At 38.8% G+C, this 25,509-nt stretch overlaps 2 protein-coding genes across 4 annotated transcripts; both read right to left on the reverse strand.

Moving 5' to 3' along the window:
- Positions 1-2,603: 2,603 nt before the first annotated feature.
- On the reverse strand, positions 2,604-22,548 carry LOC122651255 (UPF0678 fatty acid-binding protein-like protein At1g79260). 3 transcript variants are annotated; one of them, XM_043844560.1, is made up of 6 exons: positions 14,762-14,778; positions 14,518-14,731; positions 14,197-14,337; positions 9,978-10,046; positions 2,670-2,793; positions 2,604-2,638 (listed from the first exon to the last, which is right to left on the reverse strand). In XM_043844560.1, the coding sequence occupies exons 2-5, from the start codon at positions 14,695-14,697 to the stop codon at positions 2,674-2,676; spliced, it is 510 nt and encodes a 169-aa protein (XP_043700495.1). In that variant the 5' UTR covers positions 14,698-14,731; positions 14,762-14,778; the 3' UTR covers positions 2,604-2,638; positions 2,670-2,673. The 3 variants fall into 3 exon arrangements, with proteins under 3 accessions (XP_043700495.1, XP_043700494.1, XP_043700493.1); XM_043844559.1 differs by lacking the exon at positions 14,762-14,778 and adding an exon at positions 22,534-22,548 and having other exon boundaries at positions 2,611-2,793; positions 14,518-14,729; XM_043844558.1 differs by having other exon boundaries at positions 2,611-2,793.
- Positions 16,983-20,945, reverse strand: LOC122651253 (leucine-rich repeat receptor-like serine/threonine-protein kinase BAM3). The gene is made up of 2 exons (XM_043844556.1): positions 18,296-20,945; positions 16,983-17,401 (listed from the first exon to the last, which is right to left on the reverse strand). Exons 1-2 carry the CDS (start codon positions 20,913-20,915, stop codon positions 17,064-17,066), a joined length of 2,958 nt encoding a protein of 985 aa, XP_043700491.1. The 5' UTR covers positions 20,916-20,945; the 3' UTR covers positions 16,983-17,063.
- Positions 22,549-25,509: the final 2,961 nt, after the last annotated feature.

A 25,509-nucleotide genomic window follows, 5' to 3' on the forward strand; every position in this document is an offset into this window, starting at 1 on the left:
TTATATTCCCTTTCTCCCCTGATTGCTATGATTGTGGATATCAACCTTTTTTTTTTTTGGTAATAGATATCAAATCAGAAACGGAAATGGAACTAAGGTCCCCTGCTTCCTTTTTTTACTGTAATATTGACTTATTGAGACTTGAGAGCAGTTTTGGTGGATGGCAACCCATGAGCAAAATCTGTGAGTATAAAAACCATCCTCTGATTAATGATAGATTTTTTCCTAAATGAGTAAAGTATCATCAGAAATCAGTTCCCACCATGTTTATAGACTCTCTCTCTCTCTTTCTCTCTCTTCATATTTATAGAAAGTGCAAGAGATCGCTGCTTGGTCGTGTAGCCCCTGCACCAGCACGAGGGCCAATGAAAGTGCACGTATGGACATTGACAATGATGGATTTTTTATTTCACAGCGGGCAAGGTGGTAAATTCGTGCACTCTTATATTTGGGTGCAGAAACCATGCCACCAAACAATATTCTTTTTTCCCTTATACAAAAATATTAATTTGTTATCATTTATTGTCATTGGATTTTTTTAGTCCCCTCCCCACTCCCTTCCTCTTATAACACATCCTGCCTCCCTTCCACCCCCCCCCCCCCCACCCCACCCCACCCCACCCCCTTCTTTTATTGTCCGTATTTTTCTCTAACTACTTACCATTTACACATCTCATACATCATAATTTTTTTATTTCATGAGATTTCTTTAATAATTTTTTATCTCAATTCTTGATTTCTCAATTGATTCTTACAACTCTACAAAATCTTAACCATTAAAGACATACACAAATAGAAACACTCTTTCTCCCCCTCACTCACTTGCTACTGGACCAGAATCCTCTACAGTACCGGTGGAGCAGCGGTGCACATCTGATGGTGCAATAGAGGTCAAGCGGCACACATGGCCTCTGCTATGCCGCCGGTACTGCACCACTGCCCCGCCGATACTGCAGAGGATTTTAATACCTTGTTACTTGTTAGAAATCATTATCCATAGTGCCCTCGTGTTTTTTTTTATAATTTTTCAATAATTAAATAAATCAAATCAAATCTTTTTTTTTCTATTTAGAATCAAATCCAAAATCAAGGATTGGGTGGAGGTGATACCTTAAATAATAAATCCAACTGTTTTCTATAAATGGGTAGCAATCCCAAGTGGAAAAACATGGAAAATTAATTATCCACCTACCTTTTTCACCGAAGCCCAAAATCCTAATTTTTTATTGTCTCGTCTCTTCTTCTTCTTTTCCTTCTTTATTTAGGAAGTATACATATACACAAATTAATGCCTTTGTAAGCAAAAAGACCATTCAGCCCCCACTGAAATTGAATATTACATTCAAACCAATGCCTTTGCGCACACTTTCATTTTATTGGCTACCGCACTAGTGCAGGAGCTACACGACCAGTTAGCGTTCTCTTACTATATATATTTATGGGAAAAAGATCTTTGTCCGAGAGTGTGGCCTACGCCAGCACTCCCATGAGTCTATCTCTTTCCTCCCCATGTGAAAAGACACATCTGCCCCCTTGTCTTAAGGAGGAGAGAGATAGACACATGGGAGTGCTGGCATAGGCCACACTCCCGGACAGAAAACTGCTTCCCTATATTTATATAGGGGGAGCATTCTCTGTAATGAGAGCGTACAGAAGCATTTCTGCCTATCCTAGTCTTTTGATCTCGACACTGTAACCATTGAATCTAGGATCATTGCTTCCTGTAGAGTTCCTGTTGCTCGAAGCAACTCTACAAGCTCTGTTAGAGCTTCTTTTTCACAATTTGCTAGGTGTGGCTACCAACAGATCTTTCTGCTGAATATGTTTTGAGTTCTTCCAGTTTTCTTTGAACCTATGCATCAATGTTATGAACCTCTCTGCCTTCTTCCATGTAGCCAGTTATGCTCTAGCAATCATTACCTTCTTAATACTTGGCAGAACCGCCAACAAATTGCTCATTTTGGTACCTAGCAGTTCAGGGTTGTACTCAGTACTGACCTAAACACCATAAGAATCCTTTTCCTTTCTCATGATATTAGGCCTGAGAGGCGGGTCCCTTTGTACCAAGGTTATAAAAAAGGGAATTGGAACTGAACCAGATCCAGCCGATCTGATTCCACTTTGGTATCAGCTAGAAACGGTTAAGAATTGGCCCGAATTGACCAAAATCTGCCCTAACCATGGGTATCGGATACGGATTGGCTGATTCAAATCGGCATGATCGATTCAACTCTGATTTTTGAATCCGTGCTTTGTACGGCAGCTTTTAAAAGACTGGTCATCGTTCTTCAATAGTCTTTGCTCAGTTTCTTCCTTCTGAGCTTATGTTATTCTAACACAACTTCTAGACCATCAGGTTAAAAGTACTGTAATACAATTCCATCCCACCCCAAGAGATCTGAAGCATGGGTGGGTGCAACAAGGGCAGCAATGCACCAGGTTTTCTGCTCTGTTCATATTATGTATGTCAATAGAATCAAATTTATAGCCATGTTGTCTTTCTTTATAGTTTTATCCACCGCTCAATCGTCTATATGTTTCACTCACTGTACTCCTCAATAATACTAAACCACATTGCCTTTTCTTATAAAGTAAAATTTGACACTAGCCTTTATTTTGGGGTTTAGGAATGCTTAATCAAGTTTCCATTTGCCCATCTTGGAGATATCTCTATCAGACCTTCTTCAGCAGGGCCTTCAGATGCGGCTGAAGATTGTTCAAATTAGTAGCCATCTGAACTACATAAGATAAATTGCTGTCAGCCACCTCAAAAACTCGAGTAATCTCTCTCACCTGCCCAAAAAAATGAAAGGACGGTTACTCCCAGTATTCACCACTGATTCATATCAACATTAATTGATTTAATTTCCTATAGTCCATATGCATTTACAAAATAGGAGACAATGATCAGTACTGTAAGCTTCACCGAAGAGACCTGTAAAGCTACTACTACTATTGTGCAACAAGGAGTTCAAACGTACCATCAGAAGAGTCCCACCTATTAACACTCTGATGTATATTTACCAAGCGAGACAAGCTACCTCTGCCATGAACACAACTGGAGTCTGGAGCCTTTCCAAAACATTAAATAATGGTTTGAATCTCTGATGTCAATTTATTACTATTGTTTTGGAGCAAGGAATGAAATAACTATTACTTCAGTTGGAGGGTGCCGTTGATCATAGGAGATTCAACCTAAACTCTTCACTAAAACATGTTTGAACCATCTGAGGACAATGATATAATAAAAAAAATCAGGGCTATTGCAAGTTGAAAGACATATGGTCTGACCATCTGGCTAAGACTTATGGAACAATACACTTGGGCCATTGTTAATTTGAAATTATGAAAAGGGAAATGTCCTCAAGAGTAAAGAGTTACCCAATGACATGCTGAGCGATAAACAACCAAGGCCCATGTTTTGAGAGTGACAGTAGTTGGTAAGAATTAGTCACCTGAATAGTGGTACAAACAAAAGTTTTCTACAGTAGGTCCACTAAGTGCCATGATGGTTTGATTATATATCAATTACAACGCTTACAATTTATTTGTTAACCAATTGTTATGTTTTTTCTTTTTAATCACTGGTTTGATTCTATATGTTATTGTGCAAGCTTGAAAACTGATTAGAATTGATCTCTCTTTAAAAGCACCTCTTAAAATAAGAAAGAAATCGTATTTGGTATAAGCCACTAGTCTGTTAGGCTGTTACAGACCCATGGTTCAAATTTGAGATCAATCCAATTTGTGTTGGTTGATTTTAACTTCTCAGTGTATATTGTTTTGGGGGGCTTTTCTCCATTGACTCCCTTTTGTCCTGGGGTTTCTTGACCCTTGCTTAAATCAATTTGGTCTCAGAGCTAAAATGAATTACTCCTTTGTTTCTAAACCAATAGCTGATATGTTATCAGAATTTGAAGAGCAACTCAACTCAACCGGGTCGGCTACATGGATCCTTACTTTCGAATCAGCTCAAATCATAGCCATACTTGATATAAGGCCTAAGCTATGCATGTCTTTTCCCACTACTTCCAAAATCATTTTAGATCTACCCTTGGATCTTTTAGCTCCTTCAATTTGAATCAAAGCACTCCTCCGTACTGGAGCATCTAAAAGCCTTTGTTGTACATGACCATGCCACCTCAAACAACATTCTCGCACCACATCATGTATCGGAGCTACTCCCAAATCAGCTCTACATTGTTCATTCTTTATTTTATCCTTCCTAGTTTTACCACACATCCATCTCAACATCCTCATCTCAGCTACTCTGAGTTTATGTATATGATGTTTCTTACCTGCCCAAAATTCCGCACCATACATCATAGCTGATCGTATAACTGTTCGTTAAGTTTTTCTTGAGTTTAAAAGGAATACGTCGATCACACAATACTCTAGACGCACCCCTCCACTTCATCCACCCTATGCTAATTCATTGTGCAACATCATATAAACAACATATAAACAAACTTAGTGTCGCTGAAATAAGGATGTTGGGATGGATGAGTGATAAAACTAGAAAAAGAAAAAGGAAAAAAATGGACAAATTAGAGCAAATTTAGGAGTAGCTCTGATACATGATAAAGTTGCAAGAAGTTGTTTAAGCTGACATGGACATGTCCAACTGGGGCCCTTTGAATGCTCTAGTATGGAGGGGTGATTTGATTCAGATTAAAGGAGCTGAAAGAACCAGGAGTAGGCCTAAAATGACTCTCGGAGAAGAGGTGAGGAAAGACGTGCAAAGTTTAGGACTAGTAACAAGTATGACTTTGAATAAAGCTGATTGGAGAAAAAAGATCCATGTAGCCGACCCCATTTAGTTGGGATAAGGCTGAGTTGAGTTGTTTGTGGAGCCCATCAGACTATCAGTCAGTCAAGTCATCTAGAGTCTTTAGAATTAATTTTCTTTTGTTAGGCTACTTAAGAGTCTGTTATTGAGCATGAGAGAGAGTCAGTTATTGAGTCAATTTAGATTTTCAAATAATCAAAAAGAAAAAGCATCTGGGTGTTTTGATGGTGTGCTTATAGGTAACAAATAGGGCTGTAATACATTAATTTGGCTGGTAACTGACTTGAATAGAGTTAGAGATCGAGGCAATCTCATGGCCACAGCCTGGTGAGTTATATGTTATTCACTGCTGCTTTTGCATTTGCTTTCTAACTTTGCTGCTATAGTGCTTTTGTATTCATTTCTTCATGAAGTATGCTCTGCTATTTACAACAACAGTCAGATTGGTAGGACTGGTTTGTATGTTTAATTTTGGTTCAGTTTTGAAATTCAATTTCTTTTTTGTGCAATTTATTTTTTATCAATGGATTCAACTTTCTTTAATTAAGTAGCTGGTTTGATTCTCACCTCATATCCGTTATTGTACAAGCTTGAAAATTGACTCTAATTTCACCCTTTGAAATCACAGAGAAATATGTTTTCTCTAATCGCATGGTTAGTAGGGTGTAATAGATCCACAGTTCACATTTCAAATTAATCCATTTGGTTGATTTATTTTAATTTGTCCCTATATCCTTCCGTGTACATACAGTTTGGGGTTTTCTCCATTCCCTTTTGGCCTATTATCCACTGGCTTATGTCGTGTTTCCTGACCTTTGCCTGCATCAATAGTTGATCCATATCCAGAGTAGGGGAGGGGAGCAAAAAAAGATAAAGTTTTGTCTACATATTATCAGTCTAAGATCGTAACACCTCTTCACTCACTCTAAAGCCTTCAAATACTCTCTAATCATAAAATCCACACTTAATTACTCAGTATCTATGCCACCGATATGAAGGGAGAGGAGGTGTATCCTTGGTGAAGATCACAATAATCTTGAAAGTATCCTTTTGAAGACCCATTCATCAAAATTAAGAATTTTGCCAATCACATAGACTTCACTACCTCCTCCACAACACTCCATTCAAAATGACATGCCTTTTTTAACCAAATCTGTACAATATTACAGGATACCCACTCTAATCCTCAAATCAGCTATCCCTCTATAAAAATACAATCTAATATGTGATGCCTGTTTGAGGGTTGATATCTTGTATTCTGTAGATTGGGTTGTGAGCTGCCTCCGAAGGGCGGTTAAAAGCCTATAGGGATTGAGGCTCGGAGGAGTTGGCCCACCTTGGTATCTCTTTGTTTCACTATAGGGGTAATTAGGGAATTTGTCTGTCTTTGTTATAAATTGTTGCAATGGAGGGTCATTAGGGTTACGAGAATTTCTATATAAATACAGAGAAGCGTGAGGAAGAGAGGGTGCAACCCTTTCTCCATTACAAGTGAAACAACTCTCATCTCTCCGTGGACGTAGACACCTCGACGAACCACATAAATCCTTTCTTTGTGGTTGTGTGATTGTTTCTTCTTTCTGTTTATTGTGTTTTTTGCATCGCTGATAGGTTTCAGTTTCTACAAGTTGGTATCATGAAAAGTCAGATGATTGGAAACCTATACATGCTGATAGGGAATCGGGGATCAATTAGAATGATGGAAGGGGAAATAATGAAGTGGGTCTCTCACCCTACCTCTCACAGGACAATCACTTGTTAAAGCAAAGCAACTCTAATTTTATTAACTCAAATCTGTCCTACTCAACTCTACATATATATATATATATATATATATATATAGGCAATGGCTGAGACAGAAATAGAAACTAGAATCTAACTAGGATTCCCAATTAGGATTACAACTCAAACATAAATAGGAAACTAAATAAAAATCTAATAATAAAAATTAGGGAAAATTACACTGCAACCCCTTGAGGTTTGTCTTAAATACAGAGCGACCCCCTATGTTTCTAAATTATACAGCTGCACCCCCTGAATGGACGGTGTTAAATAATACAATGTAAAATACCAACTTTGCCCTCATCTAATATCACTAACCAAAAACTGTTAAATAATACAATGTAAAATGCTAACTTTACACTCTTCTAAGAACATAAACCAAAAGCCTTTTTTTTTTTTAAATCTCTCAACTTCTTGACATTCACGGTTTCAGTTATCTCCATAAATACAGAGTTACAGAACACCAGTTAGTTAAAGACTAAAATACTCTAGATTCCTCACAAATATAACTCCCACCCTTGCACTCCAGCAGTCCAGCTAGAAGAAAAATCCTAAAAAAAAAAAGAAGAAGAATAGAAGAAACCCTAAAAAACTCTGTTATTTACTCTGATAGGAAAAGTCTATCATGAACTTTTATTTGACAGTGCATGCAACTGCATAAGCCCATGACTTGGAGATGCTTTTTCATGGCTGTTCCATCACTTAATGGAGGCATCTTCATGTGATAGAGGCATTCAAACTCTTGAAATCCGCATGTTTCTCCATCCTCTCAAACCCAGGAAGGACTAAGACCTCTCTGTGACTGAAACCTAGTTCAATGACTTCCTGCAATCTGTGATTCTTCCTTCTTTTCATACTGGGATCGCAGCATTTCTTCTCTTTTCTAGATTTGCTTCCCCTCCATGGTGATGACACCGGAGAGCTTTGAAACCCTTCCACTACAAGGGATTTCATGATCCGCATTTGGGTTTCGGGACTGAAGTCCTTGGATTTTGAGCTTGTCTCAACCAGAATCTCAGAATTTGGAGACAGAATTGGCTGTTTCAAAAGGATTGGACTTCTGGGTTTGGGTTGTTCTGTTCTTGGAGGGTCTTTGAGTTGTGGTTCATCGGTATTTCCATCTCCACAGGACGAGAAGGAAAGTGGTGGTGGTGATGAGGTGAAGATATTAGAGAAGAACCAGAGAATATCTAAGCTTTCAAGGATGGCTTGGCCGGCCATCCATTAAAAAGGAGATCAGTGCAGAGTCCTGAGGAGGAGAGAACAGAGCTTCGTATGTCCAAAAAAACCATAACCCTATTCAAACTGATCATAAACCAAAAACCTTCAAGCAACAGCAAACGATTGTCTCCATCAAACCGTGACAGAAATTGATCCAAACCAAAAACGAAAGAAAATCTGAAGTGAAACCCCTTCCTACAAGACTGAGCACCACTGACTGAAACCCGCTTTTCATTTTTCTTCATTCCTGCCAAAAAAATCTTACCCAATCGATTAAGAAAATCAGAAGTGAAATCCTTCCTGCAAGACCAAGCACCACCGACTGAAACCCTCTTTTCAATTTTTCTTCATTCCTGCCAAAAAACCTAACCCAATCAAATCTCTCTCCAATCCTATTTTCTTTCTCATTGTTTCTGGTTTTAGGTTCCACTTGATTCCATCGATTCTCATTTTTCCTCTCCAGCTTCTCAAATATGGATGGAAGATCCAGGTCTAGCTTCATCGGAGAATGGCAGCTCCTCTGATTGCCAGTCGTCCTCGCAATCTCCAGTGAACCCCACCCCCTCTTCTCTGGTTTGGGAGGATCGCAGTCAGATGAGATTTTAGACACAATTGTTGATTGGTCCCCTGCGAACCCCACCTCCCTCTTCTCTTGTTTGGGAGCATTGCTGCAAATCCGTAAGGGATGCCCTATGGGCAAAATGATAAGCTCACACCCTATAAGGGGTATATTAGTCATTTGAAGGCAAACTTAACCAACACTGTAACAGTTAACTAATGGAGTGGGGCTGACTGTAACAACAAACCTAAACTCAGGGGGTGCGGCTGTATAATTTAGAAACACAGGGGGTCACTATATTTAATACAAAACTCAGGGGGTGGCAGTGTAAGTTTCCCTAAAAATTACTGTTCTCATGAATATTAATTTAGTGAACAGTGTTTTTTACCCTTTTCTTCATGCTTTGATCTACATTACAGAGTAATGACTTTTAAGTCATTTCCAGTAACAGTACCATAAATGCATTTAGCTTGGAGCAGCTTTAACATCCTCCCTCTTATTCCTCAAGTACATGTCCCTAACTTCCCACATCGTTATGTGCAGTTTCATTGTACCTCTCCAATTCATTCTGTTACTACTGCTTGAATCATAGTTGATTGTTACTCAAAAAGTTTAGCAATTCCCTTCTTGGGAGTGATTGTCCATGCCTGTACTGATTCTTTTGCTCTTTTCTCATTTTCCAAGAATAGAGGAGCTTCTTCCTTGTCAAAGGCTGCGTTTGGTCGCTTCCCCTTGTGATATGGGGAGGGAAAATTGAGAGAACAATGGGAGATGTGATCAGTTGGTTGCAAAAGTGGGAGAACATTTGGGTGGGGGGGGGGGGGGGGATGCCTTTGGGGAAGGTTATCCCTGGTTTTGTGTCTCACCTATTACATAAGGAAAAACAGAGAGAAAGTTGATCACACCTGACATCTCCTCTCTCTCTGGCAAGGTGGAGAATAATTAAACAATCCTTGGACAACCAAACAACAATTATGACTTGTCATATGTTTTCTCTTGATTTTCTTGGTGCAACCAAAAAACTAGTGAAGGCAATCTTTTTATTTTTTTCCTTTTCCTTTTTCAAAAAAGAAAGACACCGATGAAGGAGGTCATAGCAAATTCCTCATCTTCATGGTCTTATCAACAACCCTCTCCAACAGCTGTTTCTACTGAGTGGAAGACCAGCTCTCTTCTTCGTTACAATCTCCTCCATAAATTCCATTTTTTTCATCCAAACCTGACTTCTTTACTACCTTATATGAATTGTATAATATTTATATTGCAAGCATTGAAAAAATGGAGTAGACTGAAGAAGCCAACACCAGAAAGAGTCAAGCCAAATCAAGCAGCATGCAGCAATTTCACTTAACTAATTGGCATACATGCAACCTTGACGCTTAGACTTACAGAAGCAATAAATCAATACAAGGACTACAAAGGAAAAACCCTCAATCTTCCACCCACCCAATTGCCACCCCCTTCCAAAAAAAAAAAAAAAGAAGAAAGATAGCAAGTGAACCCTTTACCACATATGTATCAAGTACCACCAATATGCATATATGAGGCATTCAAAGCATCCGTGACATTACTAAGGCAGTAAGATCAAAGCATGCAACAATATACGCTATGCCAAATGTAAATTACCTTTGATGCATTACCCACAAGTTCACTTTGGAGCTTCACAATTTTATTTCCAGTATCATATGTGCCTTTCTGCAAAAGAGAAATAATACAGATTGATTATAACAAGGCTCAATCATCAGATTCCGTCAGGTTTGACCACTCATGCAAAATATATTTCCAAACAGAAGGACCATTTGTTATATTTTTTTTAAGAGAAAGTAGGCCCTTTTGTAGTTAATAGTCATAGTGGAAGTACTCTTTTTGGGTGAATAAAAAATTTATTACCAAAGAGAGGGAAATACAGGGACTCCCCAATAAGAGGGGGAAAAGGAAGAAAACAACAAAGCTAAGCCCTGCCCTCAACTAGGAGCGGCATGGGGCAGATATAGAGATAAGGGGAGACGCCAGGAATCAACTATAAACCTATTCCTAGGGGAGGCGATGCACCGGGAGGAGACCACGGATAACTTGCTTCTAACATCAAAAGTGATGGTGCCCCAAATCTGCCGGAATGAACTGGATTTGGAGGTCCATGTTCCGAGGTTACGCTCCAAACAGATAAATGGTAACTAGCAGCACCAGAGGCAAGCTTACCCACTGTCACAACTGGAATTACCAGCAAGGACATGTACACCCAATTCCATTCTCTACAAAAGGGCAAGATCCTTAAGTCTGTGTTGGGAGGGAACAGTGAGGGGCCTCCAGACAGTAAAGCTGTGGCAGGGGATGTGGCTCTTGAACCAAACCAGCTTGCACCAAGGGATCATAGGACCCCGAGCCCTGATGAGGTCCCAAGCGGACTTGGAACTGAAGAGACAAGTGGAGGAAGCAAACCAAATAACAATATCGCCACTTCCTCTGGGCCTTCTGATGATTGCTGGAATAGCGTCCCATATGGCAATCAAGGGGGGGGGGGGGGAGAGAGAGAGAAAGAGAGAGAGCGTGCCGGCTCAGCCATCATGAAGAAGGATGTCTGAGACCATGGCCAACCTATCATAGCCCGAACTGTATCTGGCTCTTGTCACCGATTAAGTGGATGAAAATCCCCATGGGGGTGCCAATGGTCCAACCAAAGGCGAGTGGAAGTAATTTTGTTTTCTTTAATCATAAGAGATTATTAGGTTAGAGGCAGTTGTGGTTATGAATTAAAAAACCATCTTGGTTCTTCAAAATATCGTTAACTATAACAAATTATTGTGTAATATTTGATTATAAGAGGACCTAATTTATCTCTTCATATTTAAACTCGAACAAACAACAGAAAGGTTACTAGGTAAGTAATAGATTCTCCATTTCCCATTCCCCTAGACTGTTAATATCTTTGTTCAGTGATATTGTATAACCAGAATACTTAAACAACTGTTTGGGGAGAATATTTGTCCAAGAAAATACGGACCTATGGGGATCGATGCTATCATATTGGGTGGGGTCATTTGCGAGTCCAGAAAAGCATGTCATGTCAAAGGGTATATGTTTTAATGGGGGAGGGGGCAAGTGCGTTATAGTGGTACAGTTTTTGCTTTATTTGGTTTTGTTCATTTTTCTGATAAGTATTTCATTCTGCCTATTCTTCCCCCTCTCTCAATAATTTCATCACACAAAAGCAATTAAACTACGTCCACAGATAATCAAATACCAGTTGCTTTATATACCCTATCTATTAATGCAACATTACTAAGTATTTAAGTACCTAGTCAACTCAGCTGATGCTATTGCTGAATTGTGATGTGTGGATAATTAATTGAGGAGCATAGTTAAAATAACAAATTAATTTAAGTTTAGCTGTTGGATTATCTTGGTTCATTTTCATGTCGGTTTCTTGCTTTAATGTTTGCCTGTTAATTTGATTTGCCTTTGATTAATTTGACCTTCTGAATTCATCAATAGTGTTTTACTCTTTTTTATTTTTTTGTTATTCTTTCTCTAAATGGAAATACTCTCTTTAACTCCTAGTAGGTGAACTGACATTATTAGTGCCGGAAAGCTCTCTGGATCCATCAGCTATTTCTACCATGTTTAGGGATGCTGTGAGTCTTGGATAGATGAAGAAACCTCAGATAGGCTACATGTCATATTAAGCTGCATCTCAACAATATGCCCCACCATGTATAGGACGCTTACTGAAGCTTCTTCAACGGTAAGCATTATTTTGACACTTGGTGATTGCAGTTTTAACTGAAAATCGACAACTAGATGATGACATGGAGACACATCCACAGAGTTTAAGCTATATCTGCCACATTGCATGGTGAGTAGCATTCAAACTTTGTGGACGTGTTGGCCACATCATCACTTTGTCATGTGTTGATTTTCAGCCTCATTCCAAATTCATCATGTGCGAGAATAATGCTTTGAAAATTGTTTTAAAAGGTCAATTGTTGTTTGAAGAATTTAAACCCTTGAAGAAACAAGGGGAAGAAGCAAATATACATGCTGGGCTACTAGATTGGACAAATGTTTTCACCCTTCATAGATCTTAAAGCACTTCACTGTATATGATTCCAAACCTATCCCTTAACCCCAAATGTTTCCATGCTGGTTTTCTCTATTCGATGATGTTGAATCTTTGTTTTTCTTTACAAAAATCTTCTTTGAACATAACAATAAAATCTATTTGCTGAAATTTTCTCAGAGACATAGTTCCCAAGGCTTCGCCTAGGCGATTTGAGATCCTACGTGACTACTTGCCTTGTGTGCCAAAGCACCGAAATCCAAAACCTGATGATCATGTCATACATGTGTTATAAATTTCTTTCTTTTTTAATTCTTCCCATATATGCTTCTAATTCTCAATTTTACCCCCTTTAATTTCTATATTTTTCTACCTTATATAAGTGATAAACCTACATATTTCAAGGTATTTGTCTCTTTTCCTTCAGCAACCAAAGAGTGCAGTCTCTTTCTAAAATGAATTAGGGCTAGGGAAAGGGTTATACTGGTGGAGTGATCCATATTGTCTACAGAAAATGGACTGCTACAGTGTAATTGAACAGAACAAAGCTGAGTATAGCTTTCCTTAAGATTTTACATAATTGGAATTGTTTCATTGGTTTGCCTGGTTAAGAAATCTGTGTGATGCTGTTTCTTAATTCAAGAAGGAATGTGCATGTGCTTCTAGCTAACTTGGGTAAATCAATTAGTCCAAATCTGTTTCTCTAGATTCTTGAGTTCTATAAACGCTAGCCTCTAAGGTCAACTTGTTCTTTTGTTCCTAGTTCTTGAACTGGAACCTTATTTATACTTCTCAATTCCAATCACTCCTCGTTTTCTTCGTATCTCTTTCTCTTTTAAGCTGATCTTAACCATGCGTATGCCCTAATCACATAAACCTCAAAATGGAAAACCATATTTCTCTCAATTAAATCGTGCATACACCTTGGAATTTCACTTTAACCTTCTGATTCCTGAAACTCTAAAACTAGTGCCTCCAAAATCAGTCTTCATTTTTCAAAAACTAACCTAATTCACTTTCTAGAAACCACTGATTTCATTGCTTCTAAAATATAGATTGTTTATTTTGATTTGTCAGTTTTTGTTTTAAACCTAATGTTTTAATAACAGATACAGAATCAAAACATCAAAGAAGACTCATGATCACCCTTGATGTGGCAGGAGCCTTATAGAACTTGACCAACAAGTTGGATCTTTTACACTTAACATTGCAGAGATGATCATGAATGCCTCACCACAAACGAAATAATAAAAATTGTGGCACGATGGCCATTGCATTAACTGGTATAGGTGAAGAGGTTACCACCCATCTTAAGGTTGGTAACAGCTTGTTGGTTAGAACTATCAGCCAGAAGCCTTTAGGGTACACAGTCAGGGACTCAGGGCCCATATCTTCATAAAGGCGATCAAATTAAAGAAATAGGTTCCTTCCCCTAATTCTTTTCCATTACCAATAAATGTTACTTATCAGAAGAGTGGGGTGGAGGGGGGAGAAAAGAAAAGTCCAGCTGAGCCATATAGGCGAAGCCCGTTGCAGATCACAAGTGACAAGAAACATGTCGAAATGAATTTGCATCCATTTTCATGAAACAAATAAAGAAAGAATAGGGAAAAAACTTGAAAAAGTGAGTGGGTTCATAGATCAAGAAAAGGACATTTAAGCATATGAAAAAAGCGTGTTTTAAGGCAATTACAGCCATATACTCGGTCCTTTGTGAATACCAATGATTCAATTATCACAAGTTTATATTTTTTTGATAATGGTGTGATATAAAATGAATCAAAGTACCTGAACTTCGACGATACCAGTGCTTTGAGCAATTACAACTTCAATGGACCCATTAGGTTTCGGACGCCAGTAACCACTCTCTGCGTGCATAGGCTCTCCAGAGGCCAATTTCCAAGTCCTCTGTGTATACGCTATCACCGGCTTCTCTCGCCAACACCAAGCAAATGAAAATTAATAAACCATGTGAAATTCTATTAAATGCAATGAGAGTTCTGTTGTTTCAAATTCAGATAATCCAGATTTTACAAAGTGGGAATTTTGTCCCTGTTTTTCCTTTTTTATTTTTATTTTTTTTTTCAAAAAAGGTTTCATTTGGAGTACCTTTCCAGTGTGAGAGAAGTTGAGTTCTTCCCCATACTTGAAGGAGTTGATGGTGGGGAAACCCCCTTCGCCTTCTCCCTTCCATCTCCCCAGCAAAAATGACAGTGGCGCAATTGCTGGATGCACAGGCGGTGCTGTTGCTGCAACTGGTGCACCTCCAGCGGCATTACTACCCTCCATCTATCTCTCTCTCTCTCTCTCTCTCTCTCTCTCTGAGTGTGTGTGCCTTAGACAGGAGCGACTGCTCTCTCTCTCTCTCTCTCTCCTTTCAAGTTTTCACTTCCATTATGAATTCTGGAGCTTCCTGAGGGCTTGAGACTCAGTTTTTTGACTCTGGTCTTTGGATGGACCGTTGAATGCCATCGCTGAATTCTACTGGGGGCGGGTGGCCCTGCACTGTGCTATAGGACCGAATAGTGCATGTTAGCAACACCATTTTTCATAAAAAAAATTTAATAATAAATAAATTACACGTCATCGCTTAGTTTTCAAACGAAACTCTGATCACCTCCTAGTTTTTGAAAAAACTCATTGGTGTTACTTTGTTATTAGTTATTGGTGTGAAAAGACTATTTTACCCTTGTATTAAAACATTAGAATTAAATTTATAATATCACCCTTCCTTCATCTTCAACATTGGTCAAGGGTAGTTTAGGGATTTAAATTTATTTAACTGGTTGACATCATCACTTAATAGCATAATACTAACGATTTGGGCTAATTTGTCATATTGGGGTTTAAACTAGGGGGTGATTTGAGTTTTTTCAAAAACTAGGGGGTGATCTGAGTTTCGTTTGAAAACCAGGGGTGACATGTAATTTACCCAAAAAAAAAAAAAAAAAAAAAACTACGTTGAATCAACCGATTCATATCAATATCAATATCAATCATGACTGATACCAATTTCTAAAACCGTGGTAATACCTTGAAAAAAACATAAATTATGGATAAGGTACCTATTTTTATCTTCAGCTCTCTTAATTACGGTATGGCTTCGTTTGTTTTGGTATAAAATTTTAATAAGTCACATGATTTTATTATGATAAATTATATGACAAAAGATCTCTACTTGGTGGCATGGTCTATACACAAGCATCTAGGTCAATGGAGGAGCACGCTTAGGTACCTAACATTTTACATATTATGGTTTAGAGTTTTTTTTAAACCCCGAATATTACCTGGAACTCGTTCATGTTTTAGATACTTAAACAAGGAAACCATTAATTAACTTAAACATGAATTTTCAAGTATCCAACTTGGTTCGTTACTGTGTTATTATTCCATCTTCCTTCCTAGGACTTAGAATTGACTAAATTTAACATGTGACATATCTGTGAATACCTCTAAAGGGTTTCCCACCTATCTAACAACTAGAATTAATGATCAAATTATTAGCACACCACACTCCATAGAAGAGAAGAGGTAAACCCAACAACCATTATCTTCAAAACTATTACAATTTTTTACATTTATTGATTTTTGATAAAATGACTTTAATATTCAATACGATAACTACTAGCCAAAATATGTAAAGGCCCCTTCCGTTTCGATAATATTGTTCCTATTTTCCTATGGTTATATCGATACAAGGGTTCAAATAAGTAGAATCGGAAATAGAATCAGCCTGAACCTTTAAAACCCTTTTTAGATCAATTAATTCTAATCAATATGATTTGATATTGGACTTGACTGATTCTGATTCTGATCCGATTCCAATATTTTATACTGTGATTGATAATCACTTGTCATTTACATTTATTAACATGAAATCCGTACACAGACATACATATATAATATTAGGGAAAAAAAATTTCTACTTGGTGGTGTTTCCTACACCCTCTCATAGGGCATCGTGAGATGATGCCTCTGTCTCCTAGGTAGATACCCAGACATATTCACCCATTGACCTAGACTCTTGTGTAGAGACCATGCGACCAAGTAGAGATCTCTTGCCCATGTGAAATTCATTTTCCCTTGATTTTCTCTTATAACTAATTTCTCTTGTTATCAACCAAATTGAATATAATTGTTGTTGGTTTGGCTAAGAAAAAGAAATTCAAAATATGGACCACCCCATGCCTTACAAAAGAGCCAAAACCACATCCACTGCCACCAGCCTTCCCTTCCATGCATGCAACAGAGGGCTGAACCTCTTTTGCCTTTTCAAATGGTCATGTCAGGGGCAGAATCAGGAGAAGGTACACTGTGGATTCAGTAGCCCAAGGGAAGACTCTAGGTAGACTACCAAACAAGCAGCAACTCATTACTCATATCATTGGATCATTCTATCCAAATGATGCCAAAATTATACAGTCAATCCAACAGAAAAAAAAAAATATTTTAAAATTACACCTCCTTGTCCACGTGGCCATGTTTAACATAAATGACCAGAACACCCTCAAAGGGCCAAACCCAAAGGCCATAGGAAAAAGAAAAAAAAGAAAAAAAAAACCCCACCAACCCTGATTTAATGCTTTGGAAATTAATTAATAATACAATATACAGCTTTGTGCCCTTACTAGTAAGTAATAACTGGTATTGTGAAGTTACTGTGGTTGAAATGTGTTTGGTTTCTTGGCTTGTGCCAGCATCTGAACCACTTCTCTCATAGTAGGCCTTTCCACACTATACTCCTGCACGCACAGCATTGCTACAAAGAATACCTGCATGGCTTCGTCTTGTGGAACATTGCTTAGTCTCTGATCTAAGATCTTCACTACCCCTTCTTTGTTTGAATTAGTATTTATCCTCACCCACTGAACAATGTCTAATCCTTCTTCTCCGAAATCACCGACTGGCTTTCGACCTGTTATCAGCTCTAACAGCACCACCCCAAAGCTGTACACATCACTCTTCTCATCAACCTTCAATGTGTATGCGTACTCTGTTAAGAAAGCATGGAATTAAAAGACAATGTTTAATGGAACCCAAAACTTAAAACTGATCTTCAATTCCTTTTAACACTAACTGAGTTAGATGGGCAAATGGGTCTTTGTCATTCAATGTGGGAAACAGGAAAGTAACCTTCTCAGGGCAAATGCGCCTTTTTCTTTCTTGGGCTTAGCGCAAAACTAAAGCTTAATAAATCCCTATCATTATTCTCCAAGGAATTTGATTTGGAATCTTGATCTCTTGTTTCCTCTTTGGTTTTTTACTCAATTAGAAGTTAGAACTGTGGGTGTCGGTCAAAAAAGGTACCTGTTAGAGCTGTGAGGTTCATGGTTTCCAAGACAAGCAAAAGCTCAGTCCACTAAGTCTTGTGTGGTGTGGCAGGAAGGGAAAAAAGAGCAAAAGAGAGCCTCTGCTTTGTCTACTTGGAGGACTCCACATAACTATGCTAACTACTTTGGTCCAGGCTTCCTCCAACACATGGGAATATTCTGTTTTATTTAAATTTTCTCTTTTTCGATTTCACACCCAAAAGGGAGATGAATACTAAAATTCTAAATCAACAGGGTTCAAGTATCAGACTTGAGAAACAGAATCATCCAACCTTGATATCTCCCCAACGATTCAAATTATTAAAGGACTCAAAGTAAAGAATGCAGGTTCTGATCCTAAATGACTCACAAACCTGAAATCCTGGTTAGGCCATACCATGCCTAACCTATAATGGGTATACCCCAATATTGCTGTTTAAATTATGTCTGAAAAAACTGAACCCACTAACCTGAAACATAGGCCTTATCAATCCTGACCTATCAAGGGAACCCCATTACTGTTCAAATTAATGTCTGAAAAAACTGTAATTGATATGCATTAGGAGAGGAAGATGTACCTGGTGCAATGTAGCCATAAGAACCAGCTATCGCTGACATACATTCTGAAGTCCCAGTATCTTGCAAGAATTTGGCCAGGCCAAAATCTGCTACATGGGCTTCGAATTCAGCATCAAGCAAGATGTTATTTGACTTCACATCCCTGTGCACTATCAATGGAGAGCAGTCATGGTGCAAGTAACATAAGCCTCTGGCAGCTTCCAGTGCAACTGTCAGTCTAGTATTCCACTTAAGATACCCTCCTCTCTTCCCATGTAGTACTTCTCCCAAGCTTCCAATAGGCATATACTCATACACAAGCAAATTGGTTTCCTTATTCGAACAGAATGCTAGAAGCCGCACGATATTCCGATGCCGGATCCTCCCCAGTGTCTTTATCTCTGCTGTGAACCCATTGTCATGGGATGAACCTTTGCTTATCCCCAACAGTTTTTTAACTGCAACTTGTTCTCCATTCTGCATTATTCCTCTATAAACAATGCCAGCTCCTCCTCTCCCAATAATGTTGTCATCCTTCAAACATTCTAGGATATCTCCACTGCCAAATTCCAGCTTCTGGAATGCCGTGAGCTTCCATGACTTCAAATTCCTCCTCCTTACCGATTGGGTCTTGACGATTGCCACGATCACGAAAACCAACGAACAGACCATTAGGCCCAATGCAACTATAAGTTTGAATTTGCATGGGACTTGAGACTTGTAGTGCTGTTCAGTAGACTGTAATGGTAAACTATTTGAATAGTTGCATGGGTTCAAGGAGGATCCACAGAGCTGAGGATTTCCTACAAAGGAAGTGGAGTTGAAGAATGCAAACTGTCCTGTTGCAGGAATCCAACCGGAGAAATCATTGTGTGAGAAGTCTGCTGAGGTCAGACTCTTCATTGCCCCAATTTCCTTCGGAAGGCTCTGATTTAAGCGGTTCCAGGAGACATTGAGATAATTGAGTATGTGAACTTGTGTGATCTGAACTGGAATTGGTCCTGACAACTGGTTCTGGCTCAAATCTAAATAAGTCAGTAAGAGACAGTTACCAATCTCAGGAGGGATTCTACCAGAGAGATTGTTTCTACTCATATCTAACTTCAGTACATGCTTTAACTGACCCAATTGGGATGGGATGTCCCCTGTGAAATGATTTCCACTGAGTAAGAGAATCTGCAAGCTTGATAAGTTTCCGATGGATTTCGGGAGAGACCCGGATAGGCGATTGTTTTCGAGATTCAACTGGCCTAGTTTCGAAGGCACCTTGCTCGGTTCATCTGGAAACCTTCCAGATAGATAGTTGTTCTGCATCTCCATAAGTGACAGCTCTGGCAAGTAAAGAAACCCATCTGGAATTGAACCACTCAAATAATTCTGGCCCAAGCGAACTCTAGAGAGTGTCACACACTCTCCAAGGTCGTGGGGTAGAGGCCCAAACAGAAAATTGTTGAGCAAAATCAAGATTTTCAGCTTCCCTCCATAGCAGAGAGAGCTAGGGACCAAACCAGTGAGCTTGTTAGAGGAAAGATCAAGCTCTATCAGTCTTCCATTCTGTCCAAGCTTTGGAGGAATGGTCCCTGTAAAGTTGTTCTGCCAGAGCTTCAGTACTTCCAACTTTGGTAGCTCTGCAATGAAATGTGGGATCTCCCCATGGAGCTTATTGATGAATAGATGCAACAAAGTAAGCTCCCTCAGCTCTGCAAACTCAACTGGGATCTCACCTGTGAGTCGATTGTTTGAAAGATCAAGAGATTTCAAGTTACTCATGTTGCCAAATTCTGGTGGAATAGAACCAGTGAGCTGATTCGTCTGTAAGAAGAGAGTGTCCAGCTTGTTTACATTACCCAATTCAGGTGGAATCGGACCAACCAAGCCACAGCTCGAAAGGTCTAGATGAACCAGATTTATGAGCTTACCAAGCTCAGGTGGGATTCCACCTTGGAACTCGTTGTAGTAACCCAAATAGAGCTGCTTGAGATTAGTGAGATTACCAAGCTCACCTGGTATAAAACCGTCCAAGTTGTTCCCTGCAAGTGAAAGATAATTGAGCTCCTCCAAAACTCCATAGCTCACAGGGATCTTCCCTGAGAAGTAATTCCCACCAAGATCCAAGTGCTTGAGTTTTGGAAGCTCGACGACACACAGAGGAAGAGATCCAAAGAAGTTGTTGTTGTAGACATCCAACACTTCCAGCTCCTTCAAGCTAGAGAAATTCCAGTTGAAGCTTCCATTGAACTGATTGATGGATATGTTGAGAAATCTAAGGTTTGTTAACTTATGAATTTCAGGTGGAAACGTGCCAGAGAAACTATTTCCAGCAATTGAAAGGTTTAGTAGGCTTCGAAGCTCAGTGAATACAGGGGAGATGACACCTGAGAGATTAGAATTTGATATATCAAGTGAAACTACTAATCTATCTTTGGTGTCGCATTGGATGCCAGTCCATGAACAAAGGGACATGTAGTTTGTTTCATTCCAGCTAGTAAGAGCAGTGGAGACATCGAAAGATTGTTTAAGTGAAACCAAGATTGAAGCTTGCCTATGAAGAGACAAGTTATGTGCAGAGACTGAATAGCAGCAAGTGAGAAAGAGATGAAAACAAGAGAGGAACACAAACCTGAGGAGAGGAGCAGCCATTGAAATGTTTTGTGATTCAACAGAACCCAATCCTTTAATTGTCAGGGTTTAAGCAAAGCAGTAAGCATTTCCAAGAGTTCCAGTGAGCTCACAGAGAGGGAACTCAGAGTCCTGGCCTGCTGTTAATATGGGACTTTCCCAGCTAAATTCTTTGCTATACTTTCTCCTCCTTCTTCTACTACTTGTTCTGCGTCCTTTTCTTTTATTAATTCTCTTGTCATTTTTTGTGTTCATATCTTTACTTTCAAAAGGAAAAGTAAAAGCATTCTTTGTATAAAGTTGAGTTGCCACCAGGAGGTTGATCAAACAAAGCTAACTGTGAAAATTACATGAATACCCCATCTCTCTGTACAACTTCATGACTGTGATATTACTCAATAAATCTGAAACTAATTAAATAGCTTAATTAGGAGATCCATAAGATAACCTAACTTCAACTATAATTGAGGATTGTACTCTAGCTAAGATTAGAAAAAGAAGAAAAAAAAAGAAAAGAAAAAGTAAATGGGCTTAATAGAAACCGTTAATGCATTGTTTTAACAGAGTGATTAACTTTATGTAATATCAAAACCAAAAGGTGGCCGGCCCCAAAGATTTGTAAAATTGCTGATGTGCTTATAAAGCATCTTCATGACTGCTAAACAGAACTCTGTCTGTCCTTCATTTACAACAAAAGTAATTAATTGGTTGCCTTGAAGAAGCTATATATGAGGTGAGGTTCTGTTTGACAAGAAAATAGTAAGTAGAAAGGTTGGTTAATACAGTGGTATATATGTGTCAGATGAAGTCTCGTGAAGATCGATCGACCAAGTTATAATTACTTGGGTGGAATATTGAAATCCCATGAACAAAGAAGTGCATATCTATTTTAGTAAGTTATTTAAGAATCCATGAACACTGGTTGACTTTCTTTTTCTTCATCAATGAATGTGAACCTTTCAGTGATGCTGGTGGTGGCTATTATTGTCCCCACATATATATATATATATATGAGGCTATTCTATATACGTGGCCATGTGAATTTTTCTCCTCTCAGGCTCTCTGCCCGGTCAGATTCGTAGGTTCCTCTCATAGGGAGGGCGGAAATGACGACCTCATCCCACCCGAGTAGTGTGTTTAGGCAGGGGGTGAGGTCATCATTTCCGATCCCCTATGAGAGGAACCTACGAACCTGACCGGACAGGAAACCTGAGAGGAGTTAAGTCCGTGGCCATGTGGGTCTCAATTTTGTGTTAATAAATGTGACATAAATAATAAGGAGCATCAAAAGAGAAGATTGTTTATATGTGAATCAAAAAACAACACAAAGAAAGGGGAGATTTTATATTTTTAAACTTGGGTACCAACCATGCATCTCTATCTGCAATAATAGATACCCGGCCACATTATCTTGGTGACCATCGCTTTCTTTTCTTTCACTTTGATTAGACCATCGCTCTCCCCTTTTTTGTTTTTCCCGGCCTCTTTCCCTTTGATTCACTTTATGTTATTTGGATAGAGAAATAAGTAGTGTTAATTCGAGGAGCCTCGTTACTTTAACACTACACACAAAATAAATGGAAAGCTACATATATTGTTTCATTTTAAAGCATGTTTGTGCTATCCATCACTTTACAACCTCTCTCTCTCTCTTAGACTGTACCTTAAAGAAAAGAGAAGTCTTTTTTTTTTTGAATGAAGAAAAAGAGACGTTGAGTGAGGGTAGTTCTGTTTGGGAAAAAACAGCAAGGCTAGCTGCTTTTGGTATCTGAGTTGTTTAAAGGCATAGAGGAGATGGGTCCTACTAAATGTACCCAGAAACTTTAATTTAGAGAAGAAAATGGATATTGGGAAGGATTTCCGGGCCTTGAGGATCCAAGGTGGGGGAATATCTTTAACTGGGGGAATCTGTATGATATAGAAAGGAGTTGCATACTTGCATAGTACTACTCAATTCATCTTCAATTAATTAATAGTTCCTTTTTTTTTCTCTCTCTCTCTCTCTCTAAACTGCCCTCATATATATATATATATGTAGGGCATCTCAGTTGTTTCCATCCCTGGTTACATTATGATTATGATGATAAGCAGGGATGATGATGACCTCTGTGATCATTAATTTGATCTCTGCAGGACTCTTTCTTTGAACCTTCTTCTCTCTGTGAGTGACTGGTGAGGTGTTGTTAATGGCATACATGTTAGTTTGGCCACAATAATTAAAAGGCCATACATAAGGAATGAAAAAAGTGAAAGATGAATCCAGACTTGCCAAACCTTCTTCTGTCTCAGACTGGAAAATTGTCTAACTTCTGAACCCAAACACAGTGTTTTATGTTTTATGTTTTATGAGCATTAACAGTATTGAAGGTTTGTTATAAATAAAGGATCGATAAACTTACAAATATAGAAAAGCTAATGTTCTGTTGTCTCTTTCTTTATTTATTGTACAGCATTAGTAGTAGGAGTAGTACTTACAAGTCTGTGTACACTTCTCTTACGATCATCAGTGCATGTGCATGTCTTATTATACTCTGGATGGAGAGAGAGAGAGAGAGAGAGAGAGAGAGAGACTTGTTATATTCCTTTACATGGAAGAAGAAGCCAATGAGATGCCTGAGGTTTGCGTTGCTGATCTTGACAAAATTGACAAAAGTGTTTTGGAAGATGTGGTCGTAATCGGATCAATGTAAATGGATTCTCAAGTTTCAGCATTTGTGTCAGCTGATGTGACTTGCCCCTACATCTTCTTTATTAGAAGATCAAATCAATTTAGAAAGTGATTAGGATAACCCCATCCGATTTCAAATTTATATAAGATTTTTTTTCGGTGACTTTGGGTGGATTGGGGATTCTTAAGTACTACGAAAAACATTTTGAGTCTCCAATCTCTAATGTTCTTTTCTTACTATTCGTGTTTTGGGTCAGCTTTAAGTATGGTTTTAGATATCGGTATCAGTCCGTATTAGATAGTTTTGCCCTCAAAATAAATGATGCCCTACTCAATGATCCGTATCATCATATCCAAGAATCAGTAACAATGTTGGCCAATACCAATATAGATTGATCGATACTTAAAACTACGTCTTTGAGTTTTGGACCAAATTTCTCTGAACTAAAGTTGAAGAGACCTTTAGATTAGCACAAAAAATGTATATTTTCGTCCCTGTATGATAAGGGGTGAGAGTTTAATGACGTTACATCAACGATGTAGAAGAGATTTCTCAACTCCACCGGTGAGAAAAATTTAGGATTGTCCGAGAGGCCGAGACTGTTCCAAGTTTTAAGGTGATACAAGAATGCAATATTACCATATTTACTAATCTCAGTCTTGTCTTAACTCGGTCAACTTGAATAAGTTTTTTTTTTTAAATGGTCAACAAGTTGAATAGGGTTTAGTATTGGGAATTTTGAAGCCCGAGTACTAAACCATTTAACTTTATGTGGATTCTATATTTATCATGGGAAAGTGTTTTCGGTTTGAGAGCTAGCACATCTCTTACATCCACATACGGGCCAATGAGAGAGCACACATGGGCATCAAGTAGGATGCCATTGACGACATATTTCATGGATAGCGGGGCAGTCATTTTTTTTTTGGGAGAAAAAAACAACTATAAGGACTTGGACATGCATCCCAACATCTGGGGATACGTGTCAAAGTCTTTCCCGCTGTTGAATGAGTGGTTAGAGAGAAGTTGGAATTGAAGAGAATCTTTTACCATTCTAGATTGGGCAGGCATCTTTATCCCCTCTAGTTTCTTGCCCGGCCCAATTCTCTAATCCTCCTAACAAGAAGGGCAATGACCACCCTACCCCTACCCAAACACTCTGCCCGGGTGGTCCAACCCCCTCCCCCCCTCTCCCTTCTTATTAGAGGGACTGAGGAACTTAGCCGGGCATGGATACATCAAGTGGGTTGTGTACTTTGTGAAGAAGTACTCACAGGACAAGACCATCCTTGGTAACTCGTCCCTTTTCAGGCCCATTGTATCTCCAAACCTGGCCTACATAATGAAATCCACGACTCTTCAACGTGGGGAGCACTACAAAATTTTCTTCTTTCTTTTGGGTAAGATTGTAAGAAGGTCCACAAAATGAAGGTCTATTAAACAAAGAATACAGACTAAAGGTCGTAGGAATCTTACAAGACTAATGGAGAAACAACTTAATGGGCTTAAGAAGTTATAATGTTTCCTCATCTTCATCTCTACTTTAATGGTGAGTAGCCCATTCCCGGTCCACCCAAGTTTGGCTCAAATCCCCCTACATCTGCCATAAGACCTCTTACCTTTTTCTCAAAGTTGCACAATCAAAAGTGGGTTCCCCTTCTTACCTCACATAGTCACATCACCTGTTACTACATTAAGTTTTCCTTCACCCAGGGTGAAAAGAAAGAATCTCTTCACCCTCACCAAATGCCAGATGATAGTTTTCAAACCAAAATATTCTTCATACTACAATCTGGATCAACCATAACTGGACCGGGCTCAACCCAACCAATACAGAATTACAGATTCAGCCATTAATCCAGTGTAGCTCATCCCTATGATACAGAGGCAGCTCAAAAAATATCTGAACCCTCCAATAACTGTGGATCCGCCTTCAAAAAACACAA

The sequence above is a fragment of the Telopea speciosissima genome, chromosome 2, assembly GCF_018873765.1.
Source record: "Telopea speciosissima isolate NSW1024214 ecotype Mountain lineage chromosome 2, Tspe_v1, whole genome shotgun sequence".
In the NCBI taxonomy this organism is placed as follows: domain Eukaryota; kingdom Viridiplantae; phylum Streptophyta; class Magnoliopsida; order Proteales; family Proteaceae; genus Telopea; species Telopea speciosissima.

Coding starts and splice junctions, on each gene's coding strand:
- LOC122651255 (XM_043844560.1), bottom strand. CDS start 14,697: ATGGAGGGTAGTAATGCCGCTGGAGGTGCACCAGTTGCAGCAACAGCA. Junction 14,338..14,517: donor ACTTCTCTCACACTGGAAAG/GTACTCCAAATG, acceptor TGGCGAGAGAAG/CCGGTGATAGCGTATACACA. Junction 10,047..14,196: donor CTGGTATCGTCGAAGTTCAG/GTACTTTGATTC, acceptor TCTCTTTTGCAG/AAAGGCACATATGATACTGG.
- LOC122651253 (XM_043844556.1), bottom strand. CDS start 20,915: ATGGCTGCTCCTCTCCTCAGGTTTGTGTTCCTCTCTTGTTTTCATCTC. Junction 17,402..18,295: donor TTATGGCTACATTGCACCAG/GTACATCTTCCT, acceptor CTTTCTTAACAG/AGTACGCATACACATTGAAG.